At 40.7% G+C, this 13,045-nt stretch overlaps 1 protein-coding gene across 2 annotated transcripts in view; it reads right to left on the reverse strand.

The window, feature by feature from the left end:
* The window catches only part of pcnx1 (pecanex 1), a 57,219-nt gene that overhangs the window by 26,214 nt on the left and 17,960 nt on the right, over positions 1-13,045 (reverse strand). Inside the window, exons 7-11 of one of the 2 annotated variants that reach the window (XM_049595806.1) lie at positions 10,569-10,698; positions 6,987-7,180; positions 3,193-3,286; positions 1,246-1,303; positions 315-532 (exon numbers count right to left, since the gene is read on the reverse strand). In XM_049595806.1, coding sequence (XP_049451763.1) covers positions 315-532; positions 1,246-1,303; positions 3,193-3,286; positions 6,987-7,180; positions 10,569-10,698 — 694 coding nt within the window. Of the gene's footprint in view, positions 1-314; positions 548-1,245; positions 1,304-3,192; positions 3,287-6,986; positions 7,181-10,568; positions 10,699-13,045 lie in introns of both variants that reach the window. The other variant, XM_049595805.1, reaches the window with a different exon arrangement.

A 13,045-nucleotide genomic window follows, 5' to 3' on the forward strand; every position in this document is an offset into this window, starting at 1 on the left:
GGATTCAGTGGAAAGCACAGCTGCATATCACATGTTATGTGTCGCTGCACGTAGCCCAGCAGTTAAGGGATTCTGAAAAAGCTCCATGGCTGCACAATATATGTAAAAAAAAATAGGGCCCAGGATGGAACCTTGTGGTACTCCTCAGCAGATGGGATAAGTCTTCGCACATTCTGACACTTTTCTGGTATAATAAATCTTCAACACATAGTTCATAGGCAACAAAGTTTGACAAACTCGTCCTGTGTCATTCAGGGGCATCAAAACATAAAGCTGCCTTATGCTTTGTAATAAAATTACTGGGCTTTTATTACCTGTCAAATAGCGCCAGCAGGGTAAGCCGGTCAAAGTGCAGGCCGACCCACAGGAAGGGCAGAAGCCACAAGCGGTAGTACTGCCTGGCTTTGCCGGCGGCAGCAGCGGCTGCGGGGTCCTCTTGTCCCAGCGGTGCATCCTGGAGCTCCGGGCTCAGATCTCCGTCCTGCTGCTCCAGCAGCTCTGGGTCCATCGTCAGCAGACGGTTCAGACGGATCTGAGGGAGGGAGATCTGTCCCATGGTCAGTCACACCTACTCATACTGCAGTTTGGCCAATAATATCACTCACTGTAATTTTACACATGTGATTTTAAATAAGAAATAGAAATAAGAAGAGTCAGACTCAGAGTGTTTTCTCTTAATACTACTCAGAGTGTTTGATTTTGGCTGTTACATAGCATAAAGACTGTCCCACCACCACCCCACCCACTCCCAGCCATCTGGATTCATGTTGCACAAATGGTTAAAAAACCAGCAACAGATGATCAGAGACACCTTTTTACTGCTCATATAGAAAAGGCGCACCAGATAAGTACGTAGGTGCCAGGCTATAAAAGGTTTTAAAATCCAATAAACAGTTTTCAAAATCGGTTCAGGAGCCAACTGGTAGCCAGAGTAGTGATTTTAAAATTGGTGTAATGTGATTTGTCTTTGGTCTGAGGTAACAAGAAAGGGCAAGAGACGGAAGAGGGGAGCAGCAGCCAACACAGCAAGAGCAACTGTTCAAACTGACAGTCATGGATGCCCAAAATAATATGCAGAGATATGCTAAACAGACAGAAAAAACAGTTTGCTTTTGTCCGCATGTCCAGTGTTTCAGTTTGTCTGACTCTCCAAGTCTAGCTCTACTTGTCTTCCTCTTTGTCTCAGACACACACACACACACACACACACACACACACACTACAGCTCACTGGTTGGGTACTCACCAGGTCATGAGGGTAGAAGCGAACTGAGGTAGAACTGGAGAGGTGGGAGTCGGTGTCCCTGCAGGGCATTAGACAAAATGAGCACACTGATGAGAGAAAAGCATCTGCTGCACTTACTGTATTAAATCGTGAATCATTTCCTGGTGACCTCAAACTAAATAGCCAATAGGCTATTTGCTTTGCTTTTGTATTGTACACACCACTGGAGTCAGTGTAAAGAGACTGCACAAAAACAGAATGGCAAAATATGAAACACCAGACTCCAGAAAAAGATCAGGTGGATTACCAGACAAAATATGATGACAGCGGAAAAAGATATTTGGTGCGCATTTAGATCAACTCAAGTAAAGTTTAGTCAGTTTATTTGTAGAGCACATTTTAAAATATGTTGACCAAGCATCATTTAAAGGGATACTTCACCCCCTGAGATGACCATTTGTGTATCAATTACTCACCCTGTGTTACGCTGATAACAGTCTCATGCAGGGATGGGTAACGTGCTTAGGAAAGCCTGTGTGTACATTCTTGCATATTCTTGCAGAGGATCGCTACTCGTATGTGTAAATGTTTTAGAGAATATGCGCGTATTTGGGAAGGACTAAGCATGCAACTGGATAAATGAGACTTTGATGATACTGCATGAGTTGTGTGAGAGTTTGTAAACTGATGTTTTGACATAACTTTGCTGTTGTTAAATGTGGAGCCCTATAACTTAAATTCATCAAGACTTTTCTCCATTTTGGATTCTTCGTTCACCGTTGAGGCATGTGGGGTAATTGATATATAAATTGTCATTTTGGGATTGAAGTATCCTTTCAGCATGTACTGTGGTCTCCAAATCTGCAGCTTGTATGAACTAGTTGTACTAATACAACTGAGTATCATCTGCATAGCAATGATGTGAGACATTTAAGGCTGTAACTGAATATTGACATCATTACTGCTTATTCTCTATTTATTATTTTCTAGGTTAGCCACTAAGCACTTTACCTTTTAACTCTCAACTTTTAAATGCAATATACTATATTTTAAGAGCAATACACGTTTTTATAGTGTAAAACCCATCCTTTTATAATATTTTAGTTTCACATTTACTTAATAAGTGTTTGTCGTCTGTCTTAATTTGTCTTACTGCGTGCATTATTGCACTGACCAGGAGTAGCACTCCTAATTTCATTGTACTTGTACGATGACAATAAAGGCTTTCTCTTCTATTCTGTAAATCATCTTATCATCTATAAAATGTCAGCAAATTGTGCCTGGTGAAAAACGCCTGAGTTGTTGTTGTTCAAACTGAGTCAAGCTTAAATGTTCACTGAATTTAAACAAATGTCAGGCTAACTAGCAATTTCAGAAATAGTGGAAGACATTAAAGTTCATTTTTCATTGGATAGTAAGTAAATATATTGTAATTTTAGTTGTTAATATTTTTCTTTGTAATTTTATATGTCTAGAAAATGTTGATATTCCCAAATGGCCTCATCTTTTTCCTCTGTTATCACACCTCTGCCATTCCGGCATTATGTTACCTGCTCGCTAGCTTGCTTAATTATTAGCCTCCATAGCTTCCAGACCACGACAGCACCATCAATGTTGTCACTGCCTAGCAGCATTGTTTTCACAATTTAGCGGTTTAAACTCTGAGTAAATCATGTATGTGACTTCTTGTTGTAAACACAAGCTCACAAGTACCATTTGAAAGCAGAGTAAATGCATTACCTGGCAGGCTAACATGCTTTTGCAACAACAATGTAGAGCTGCTTTGCTATCTAGCAATTGGACACAATCTCAACACTAAAATACAAGTATCACTGATTAAATTATCTGTATTCAGTCAAAACAATATAGAAGCTAGACTCAATTTTGCTGCTCAACTGTGGGCGAAAACAAAGTCATCTTCTGAAATCCAACTAAACCAATGAGAGGATTCATCAGTTTTACACTAACCATATGTTATTGGAGGCTCGTCTGGTTGCAGGTTCAAAATTGACCAGGGACACGTCACACCCACCAACCTCATACAAGGAGGGTGTGAGCTTTCCTGGAAAACAACAACAACAGAGAGAGAGAGAGAGAAGCAGAGTCAGTCCACGGAAATCAGAAGCAAAGAGTGACGTCGTCTGTGGGAATAATGTCATTAAACTACATGTTTACATGCAGGAAATTAGACGGCTTTGATGATATTACTGTGTTCATCTGTGCTAATGGGATCATTGAGTGAATGTCTCCTCCCAGAGAGGCTGTGAGCAAGTCTGTCATTTCCTTCAGCAGCAGTCAGGTTGTTCCCACTGTACATCTGTTGCTCTACAAGAGCTTTATTGTAATTTATCCTGTCAGGAAAGCAGGATATAAAAGTAGAAGCCATGAAGCTCGACAACTACAGTAAAAATCTTGACAGAAAGGGTTATTTTAAGTATGTCCACAAATCCTACACACAGACAACACAACCTTTGCCTGGTTGAACAGAACTTCTTTTACAGTGTTATCTTGTTCGTTTCCAAACTAATGTTCTCACGGGTATTACAAGAACCATCTTAAATAGATTCCTGTATTATTCCAAACAGTCCGGGAGGAATATGAACAAAGTTGCCATGGTAACACTGCTCCTGCTCAGGTTGCAACTGCAATCCAAACTCTTTCTGTTGTTCGTGTGTTTAACAGTTTGGTTGTTAAAACGCTGGAAAAATTGTGAAAAAGAAGCTGGAATGAGGTGGGGAGGCTGGAGTTGTTAGATGCATAAATAACCCAAGAGAAAACATGATGCACAGTAAGTATGCCCCAGAAGTGTGAATCAGCAAATATGACCTACAAGTAATACCAAAATGTATCCATAGGGGGTTTCTATGTCTCACAACACTCCTTTCCTCCTGTTTGCCAAGGAGAAAAATAAAGCATATTCTTGTTTTCATTACTGAGGATGATCATGGAACTGGGAATGAACTTTAAGCTATCCCTCAGAGCTTTGAAACAAACTTCAAGATGCTTTTCCTTTCAATTTAAGGTATTAGGCTGATAAGGACATGACCTGAGATGAATTTGTCCTATGCATATTTTCTGGAGAAATCAGTAGAGAACTTCAGAGGAAAAGATTTTCTTAACATGCTTAATGCAACTCTGTACAAGTGTTTAGTCTGACATCAGGGCTGCATATAAACTCAGATAAATGCTTTATCTCAAATTACATACTAGGATCTCCATACCCAATACATGTACCATTGTTCAACAGACTTTTGCGTATGTAAACAGTTAGGGCTGTAACAATGTAAAGATCAATCGATCTAGATCGATATTTCGATTCAATTATCAACCATCCAATATCACTGATACAACGTGAAAACATCGATCCCTATCATAAGCTTAAGATTACGCTTTTATTTTGAAATTCTGTGTCACAGTCAAACAGCAGCAGGCAGATGGTAAGCAGCCGAGAGAAAGACGATGAGGATAACGTCATTCATTCGGGAATAAATCAGCGAAGTGGCAATATTTTAGACTTAGGAGAAAGTATGGGTCAACAGACAAAGCATGTGCTGTATGTAAACAATGCAGTTATGTGATAAAACACAATGTAACATTAGCTGCCTGGCCGCCATCTCACTGCTAATATCTTACAGCAACATGAGCTGCTTTGTTTCATTAATGTTCGGCAGAAAAAACGTGCACACAGGCTGAAATTGAACTGAGCTGTTCTGTCGGGAGATGCAGTGACTAAAACCAACAGTGAGTAAGAAAAAGTATAAATTATACATGTAATTTATTAAGGTATGAGTAGAGGAAAAATGTCCGCTAGCCTCTAGGCTGATTCATGCAATGTTGACATGCTTAACTGTTTACTCCATGAACCTTGACAGTTACTACTTAGCTGAATTTTGTACTTTGTTTAACGATCTTGTTGTTAGTCCATGTTTTATGGCTGTTTGGAGAAGTTTGCCTTCAGGGCTTTAATCAGATAGCCCTTAAGTTTAATGAAAAAGACGATGGTTTGAGTTAGAATAAGAAGATTTCTTCCAGAAAGCACTGAAGGCTAACTTGTCCAATGTGCTGTTTAATTTATGTTTGTGAAGTCAGTTTAACGTCAACTTTACCGCAATTAAGCAGTCACAATTATTCACATTATCTATGTAGGATATTTTAACTTTTATGGACAAAAGTAAAAAAGAAGAGGGTGATAGCTTCTTCTGTAACTGACTGTGTTACATGGGCAGATAATATCTTCTTATATCAATCACAGGCCTCTGAATCGCATCGAATCGAAATCATATCATGGCAGATTTTATAATATCAGCAAATGTTGTATCGCCGTCCAAAGAATCAATATATAATGTCATATTGTGATGATACTGGTGATTTACATCCCTATAAACAGTAGAACACATCTTTTCAGACACACTGAGTTGTAATTACGACATCACTTCCTGAGAGCCTCGTTGCTGGTTGGAGACACATAACCATGGTAACCCGTGATAACCTCGGCTCGACCAGCATGTGTGAGCATAACGTACCTCTCTAGTTCTTGCATTTTCATCCCATCTGTAGGTGTAATGTTACTTTGGCTGTTAGAAAATGTGAACCGTGGGCGACCTCTATGTGTAACTTGATGTCACAGCCATTTTCTTTGCTAGATAATGGCTACATTAGCTAAATGCTAACAACAGCATGCTAACAAGCTAATGTTTTGCAGATTTAATGTTTATGTGCATACCAAATCTTGTGGCAATCCATCCAAATACTACTCAAGATATTTCAGTTGGGGTCAAAGTGGTGGAGTCATGGACCAACATCCCTGGAGCCACTGAGGTGGACAATAAAGTTATCTATCTCTCTAGCTATCCATCTATCCATGTATCTATCAGAGGGTCTAAACAAGTAGTTCCCAACTGGTCCAGCCGTTGTTATTAAGGTTGTCGTCACTACTGCATTGCATTATGGGATATATATGCTGGCATGGTGCCCAGTGTTGTCATATGTAACATTTCACTGGTAACAGTATACAATCATATCTGTATCTGCTAAGGTTTTGGACCAAAAAACTCACATACTGTTAGCTTACTAAAAAGCATGTTGGTATGGAGTTTTGGACACAGCCTTAGTCAAAGCAGTGAAATCATGCAGATGCAGACAGACAAGAATTATAACGCTCTGAGATTAAAAGCACAGACACAGACATTCAGACTACCAAATTTCTCTAATAGCCATCTGCTCTGGGTCAAATTATGAGTAGGAGCAGTAATCCATTTATCACTGGTTCAGAGGAAGGACGTAAATCAGCTCCTACTAAACCTCTCTCTTTACAGTCATTAATATGATAAGGATATCAGTGAGACGTGTTTATGTATGAGCATCAACAGCAATCTGTAACACTCAGCAGTGAGGGGTCGGGAAGCTGTGACCAAAGGGTACCATCAAAGTGAGGTCAAGTATTGGCTTCAGACAATATCACAGACAGTGATAAGTGGAGCATGGGTAATTGCGCTCGGCTTTGACTGATTGCGCCAGTCCATCGACCGTGGATAATAGTGCTCTGCTAGGACTGACTTCAACGGTCATATCTGTGACCAACTCTCTTTGAGCTTTTCCAAAACATCAAAGCAACAACTTTCAAACCAAAGCATACAGAACCAGAACAACACAGCCAATTCAAAATCTGCCACATGGATCCAGCACCCCACAAACTACCAATCCAACTCTCCGTCATGAGAAACTCCATCTTAACATCTCGGCTCTCTCCGTGAGCTCCCTACCGAAGTCATCCTGCAAGCTGGTAGCGCCAACAGTTGAGGCCTTGTCCTGAGAACCCTCCAGGTGTGTGCTTCCGTTCCTGGCCAGCAGGGAGGCGCTTGCGCTCAGCACGGTCACCTGGGACGGGGTTCTGGATGGCTGACTTTTCACCTGGGAAGTAGAAGGCTGGGAGGCCTGGCTGAGAGCCTCCTGAAGACTGTTGGGGGAGAAGGGAGAAGGGGAGGAGATGAGAAGTGATGGAAGCCAGAGGGGAGCTGCTGATATACAACATCAAAGGTGGAGAGAGGAGTGACACAGGTATAACTTCACAACAGAGGGATTTCAGGTGGTGTGATGCACATGCTGGATGTCATAGTGGAGGTCCTCAAATCAGATCCAAAAAATTTTAACGACATTATGACTCATTTCTGACCAAAAAGAATAATCAGGTCATTTTTACACCTGATTTGTATCATGTCATTTGTTTTCTATCACCACCAGATTACATGTAAAACTAGTGTTCACATTAGTGGTTTGCAGAAGAGCCTTGTACAGATGAGAGACTAACATGTTCCACTGCAAATGGACCTCCATGATGACATCAGCTGCGGATAAGATTTGTGACACTGTGTGTGAAGCCTGCACATTAAACATTTAGGCGGCCTTCTCTTAAAGCTGTAAAGCAAAGTCCAAGCATTGCAGAAGCGACTTAGCTCTCCATCCTTTTGATTTAAAAAAATCCACCCATGTGTTTGTACCCGAGGCGTGCAAATGCTAATGCATGTTTTTCCTTGCAGAGGCACACTAACATTTAAGGTTAAGGAAAGAGGTGTTATGTAGCACTTTACACAGGGGAATATAGACAGAGAGAACAACAACAGGGTCCTCTATACACAAGGAAAAAGATTTTAGATGGAGACAATCAACTACACCACTGATACATGAGTTAATTGTATGATTGCTTAACAATATTTAAAGTAATCATACAGTGAGAGGAGTATTTGACAAAGACTAAAATGTCCACTGCACAACTAAGAAAGTCAAAAAAAGTGTTTAGAATGAAGGGACAGGGGAGGGCGGGGGGGATCAGTGGAAGAGGGAACAATTTTGCATTTTGCAAGTTTATTGACCCCTGGCAGGCTGCACACTTGTTTTCCTTGCTTAATGTTTTTCTCGGCTCAGCATTTAGAAATGTGACCTTGCTAAATAGATGCAGGAAAACACAGAATCTTGGCTAGAGGTGAGTCGCTGCTGGCAGTTGTACAACAAAACTGGAGGAGTTATACGGATCCCAGGAACTGATGTATACCCACAGCATGACACCAGTGGATCATAAACATTCAGCAGTCACTTAGCAGTGCTTAAACTGCCATCTGACATAATGTAATAGTTTTTTTTTTTTTTTTTTTAGATAAATCTCAGAAGGGTTTTATGTTTTGCTAATTTGATGGTAAGGAGACACACACATTTGCCATGCAAACCTGTGACCTTCCAGCCATGACTTCTAATCAGGTAACAACCTAAGGCGTGACAGTTCATTTAAAGTATTCTGCAGGACAGTAGTCGATCGTGTCAGAACACAGATTAAAAGATGGAGGACTCAGGTTTTCAAGGTCAGATCCCACATAAAGTTACAAAAGGGACTGATGAGGCTACTTGAGACACACCCAAGTATGAAACTACACTAAATTGGTGCAGTGAAGCATTATGCTGCTATGATAAACAAATAAAATATTGCATCAGGAATGTGGTTAGGAGCTCAAAAACATTACAAAACAGGAAAAAAAAGCAAAAATGTATGTTAAAGCAATACTTTGCCTACAAAATGACCATTTGTGTATCAATGACTCACTGTATGTTAGCTTTTATTGCTCCCTCGCCTCCACTGTGAACAGAGAAGCCAAAAAAGGCAAGCATTCTTCATGAATTAAGGTGAAAGGGGACAGCGTTTAACAACAGGAAGCTATATTAAAACATCTGTTTACACACTAAAACACAGCTCATGTAGTATAATCAAAGTCTTGTATATCCAGTCTTACTCTCAGTACTTCCCAAACACAATCACATTACGATTTAAAACACGTCATAGCCAAGTAGCATGCCTATGCACATGTGTGTTTGAATTCTGCAGCAGAGCTCATATGCACGTGCACACTCAGGGCGCGCTACTCGTAAGTGGAAGTGTCTTATATTGTAAGGTTTTAGGGGAAAAGGCATGTGTTTGGGCAAAACTGAGCATATGACTAGATAAATGGACCTGCACTTGTATAGTGCCTTTCTAGTCATCCGACCACTCAAAGCACTTTTCACGCTACGAGTCACATTCACCCATTCTCATACACTGGTGGCCGAGGCTACCATACAAGGTACTCAGTTTTTGACACACTCACACGCTGATGGAACAGCCAACGGGAGCAATTTGGGGTTCAGTATGTTGCTCAAGGATACTTCGACATGTGGACAGGAGGAGCCAGGGATCAGAACGCCAATTGCCCGCTGACGACTCACTCTATCTCGGAGCCACAGCAGTAACAGTACGAGACTTGGATTATACTGTGGGAGTTGAAGCATCCTTGGGCAAGATACTTAACCCCAAACTGCTCCTGATGGCTGCTCTATCGGTGTGTGAGTGTGTGTGAATAGTTACTGAGTAGCAGGTGGCATCATGTATGGTAGCCTTGGCCACCAGTGTATGAATGTGTGTGTGAATGAGTGTGACATAGTGTAAAAAGCATTTTGAGTGATCAGAAGACTAGAAAGGTGCTATACAAGTGCAGGTCCATTTACCACTTGTAAACGGATGTTTTGATATAGTTGTTAAATGTGGTCCTGAATGACTTCAGTTCATGTTCGTTGTATTGTGGAGACGAGGAGAACAAAGTTATCTTTATGAATTCAAGGTAACACATGGTGAGTGAGTAACTGATTTTTTTTGGTTATTTTGCAGATGAAGTGTTCCTTTAAAAAAAAAAAAAAAAAAAAGGGAAATCTGTAAATATATTTTTCCAGTGAGTTATAGCTTAGACAGTGTTAAAAGCTGGGCTTATAAAATCTATTAATGAGCAGCTAGGGGAAGCAGCTACTCTCACAATTAATAACAAAACTATTCCTGTGGGGACAGACTTAAACCTTTGTTTTTTAAAATGATCAATGTCATCTTCATCTTTCTCTTTAGAAAGGTCGCTCAAAAGGGCAGAGCAATGTGATACAGCAGGACGTCTGTATTATTGAACGAATCATGCGCAGCTCTGAGGGGAGACGGTGTGTCAGCCAAGTAGATTAGTCAGGCCTTGTGGCATTGAGCCTCTGACTTTGTAAGGGCTCCATTCTTTGATCCATGCTCAAAATGTGGAGTTTAAAAGATTAGATCGAATGATAGGAGGATGAAAAGAGCGAAGTCTTGAGAGAAGGAGGACGAAAGACATCACATGCAGAGTGGAGACACCCATCCAGTGATAGATGACGTCTTGCTCGATGTCATGCACTGCAGCAGATGCAAACTGGTGGTGCTGATGTGGGACAGGAGAGAGAGCGCCACCTGGCAACATGCTCATACCAGGCAACACAACGACAGAAAACGACTGCCTGCTCCATGCACGGCGTACCTGAGAGGAGATCCAATGAGAGAGGTGGGTGGGGTGGGGTTACTCCCTGCGTTGTGTCGCCGCCGCACAGCCTGCCGACGAAACGTGCTACGCTCACGCCGAAATATGACCGTCTCCTCGCTCCCTGGGGCTGTCATGGTGAGAGACATCATTGGCCGGTCAGACTGGATGTGTTTCCTTTTTTTGACAGCTTTATGAGGACACTAGCGTGAGGTGATAGCTTCATGTGTTACACTGGATTTCTGCTACATTTCAGAAACAAAGCAACAACAGTTACAAAATCATCTGCTTGAATTCAATGAAGAGTTTCACTCCAGAACAAGAGCAACCATTAAAAAATATGACATCCACTACAACATGACTGACAGAACAAGACTAAAACATGGTGCACTCTGTTGGTGAGCTACTGGTTTAGATGCAGATGATTCCGTTCTAGCTGGGTACCACTTGTTCTGTATCATGCAGCTCACTCCCTCTCCTCTCATTTCCTGTCTGTGTCTCTCCTGTCACTTTCAAATAAGGGCAAAAATAAACACTGAAACATCTGTCTGAAATAACACATTTTCCAAATCAGATACACAGCATTTCAACAAGTGGTGAATGAAGAATAATGCAACACTTCATTTTCCCAAGACCCTCTACAGAGGGACTTTGGGAGGACAGCACAATTAATTGAAATATTATCGAAATTGCAATATGGCCAAGTACAATATCCAAATGGCAGGAGCTACAATTTTTGGAAACAGGTAAACGTGTCACAACATACTATTATAAATGAAGCATTGTGGTGCTGTTTAGTACAGACCTCTAGCGAGAGTGAAATGCAAAAATAACCATTCCCACGAAAAATTGCAACTCATATGGCAACCACGATATCTGTCAAAATAATCACACATCATGCAGCCCTGCTTCCTCTTACAAATCAAGAGTTGAATTCAGAAGAAATAAACACAGCTTTCTCAGCTCATGACACGCAGAAGTTTTGCTGCTACAGCTTCACTTAGTCTGGTACGACCAGCAGCTCATGTCATGTGGCTAACGTTAGCTAGCATAAGGAATCTTTAAATAGATATTGCTGTAAACTGCAATAACTGAGTAAGTTTGCTGACCCCATGACTCCTCTCTATGTGTGCATCTATCATGCTATATTTTAGCATTTACAGTTATACTATCATTGTGACTTGTGGCCACACTGGCCAGTGTTGAGCAAAAGTTACATACTGTAGTCTTACTTTAAAAGCATACTGTGCAGGAATTCTCCGTTACTGTTTGTTAACATCGCCAACGGAAGTGAAAAATGAAAGCCATATTCACTCTCGTTTTGGAACAACCTTTGTCCACTTGGCATTTACTATACTTTAACTATACTTGTGTTCTGTCCACAATTTTTGTAGCTACCTTTTTCTCACCTAGATGCTGCACCCATGATCGTCTCGACCACAGCAAAATAAGAAGACAATGAGAAAATACAGGCAGAGGGCAGAGTCTCTGCAGATAAGTACAACATCACATACTTGCAGCCCAGTGATTTCCAACTGGTGCAGCCATGGGGTCCTAATTTCTCCTTAGGCATTAGTTCAAGGTCCACACAGTTTAATATATTCAGCGTCATACTTGCGTTTGGCCATGTTGTTGAGCTAATTTGCTGTCTCTGTTAAGCAGAGGTCCGTTAGTCACTCACTCTACAGCAGAAAAAGACGCTTCAAAATAAAAGCTTGGTGCCAGAAATTCATTGCACTTCAAAATAAACTGTGCTTTTTTTTTTTCTTTTTCTTTTTTTTTTTTTTACAAACTTGACACGTTTTGCGAGTCACTTGCAGTCCACTCAGAATGGACACGTGACCCACCCACCAGTTGGGAACCACTGTTGTCATGGGTTGTAAGTAGAAGTGGGGGAAAAATCAATACAGCATTCTACTGTGGTATTTTTGTCTTACACTGACTCCAAGTATCCATGTTTTTATTCTAGAAATTATTAGCATTGCAAATGGCAATAAAACTTGTGGCAGCCTGCTAGAATAATATAATCAACTGTTCATTATTTTACTGCAATAAAATGACTGAAGTAAAATGAACAGACTAAAAACTTTATTTTATTAAATAAAATAGGTGCTGATAAATGTTTCTTTTGGGGACATAATTTGTACTTGAAAAAAGGTTAGAAATCACATCATATCAAAACATATTTTATCGCTATACTTAGCATGTTGCAACACAATTAAAATTGCAACGTATTGCAACTTATGCAACATAATAATATCATATCGTGGGGCCTCTGGCGATTCCCACCCCGAGTCGTAAGTAATGATTAAGAGGAACTACTTTTTTTTATGACTCTATACATTGTATTTTAGGAAAATCACGCTCAGTATACCTTTAATGACATAACCATAGCGCAACCTGAAGGAGAACTAGTGGAGTGGGACCAAAGGGAAAAGGGCTTCTAGTTTTATTCTTGTGATGAAACCATTTAAATG

This window comes from Epinephelus fuscoguttatus, linkage group LG14, assembly GCF_011397635.1.
Source record: "Epinephelus fuscoguttatus linkage group LG14, E.fuscoguttatus.final_Chr_v1".
NCBI lineage: Eukaryota > Metazoa > Chordata > Actinopteri > Perciformes > Serranidae > Epinephelus > Epinephelus fuscoguttatus.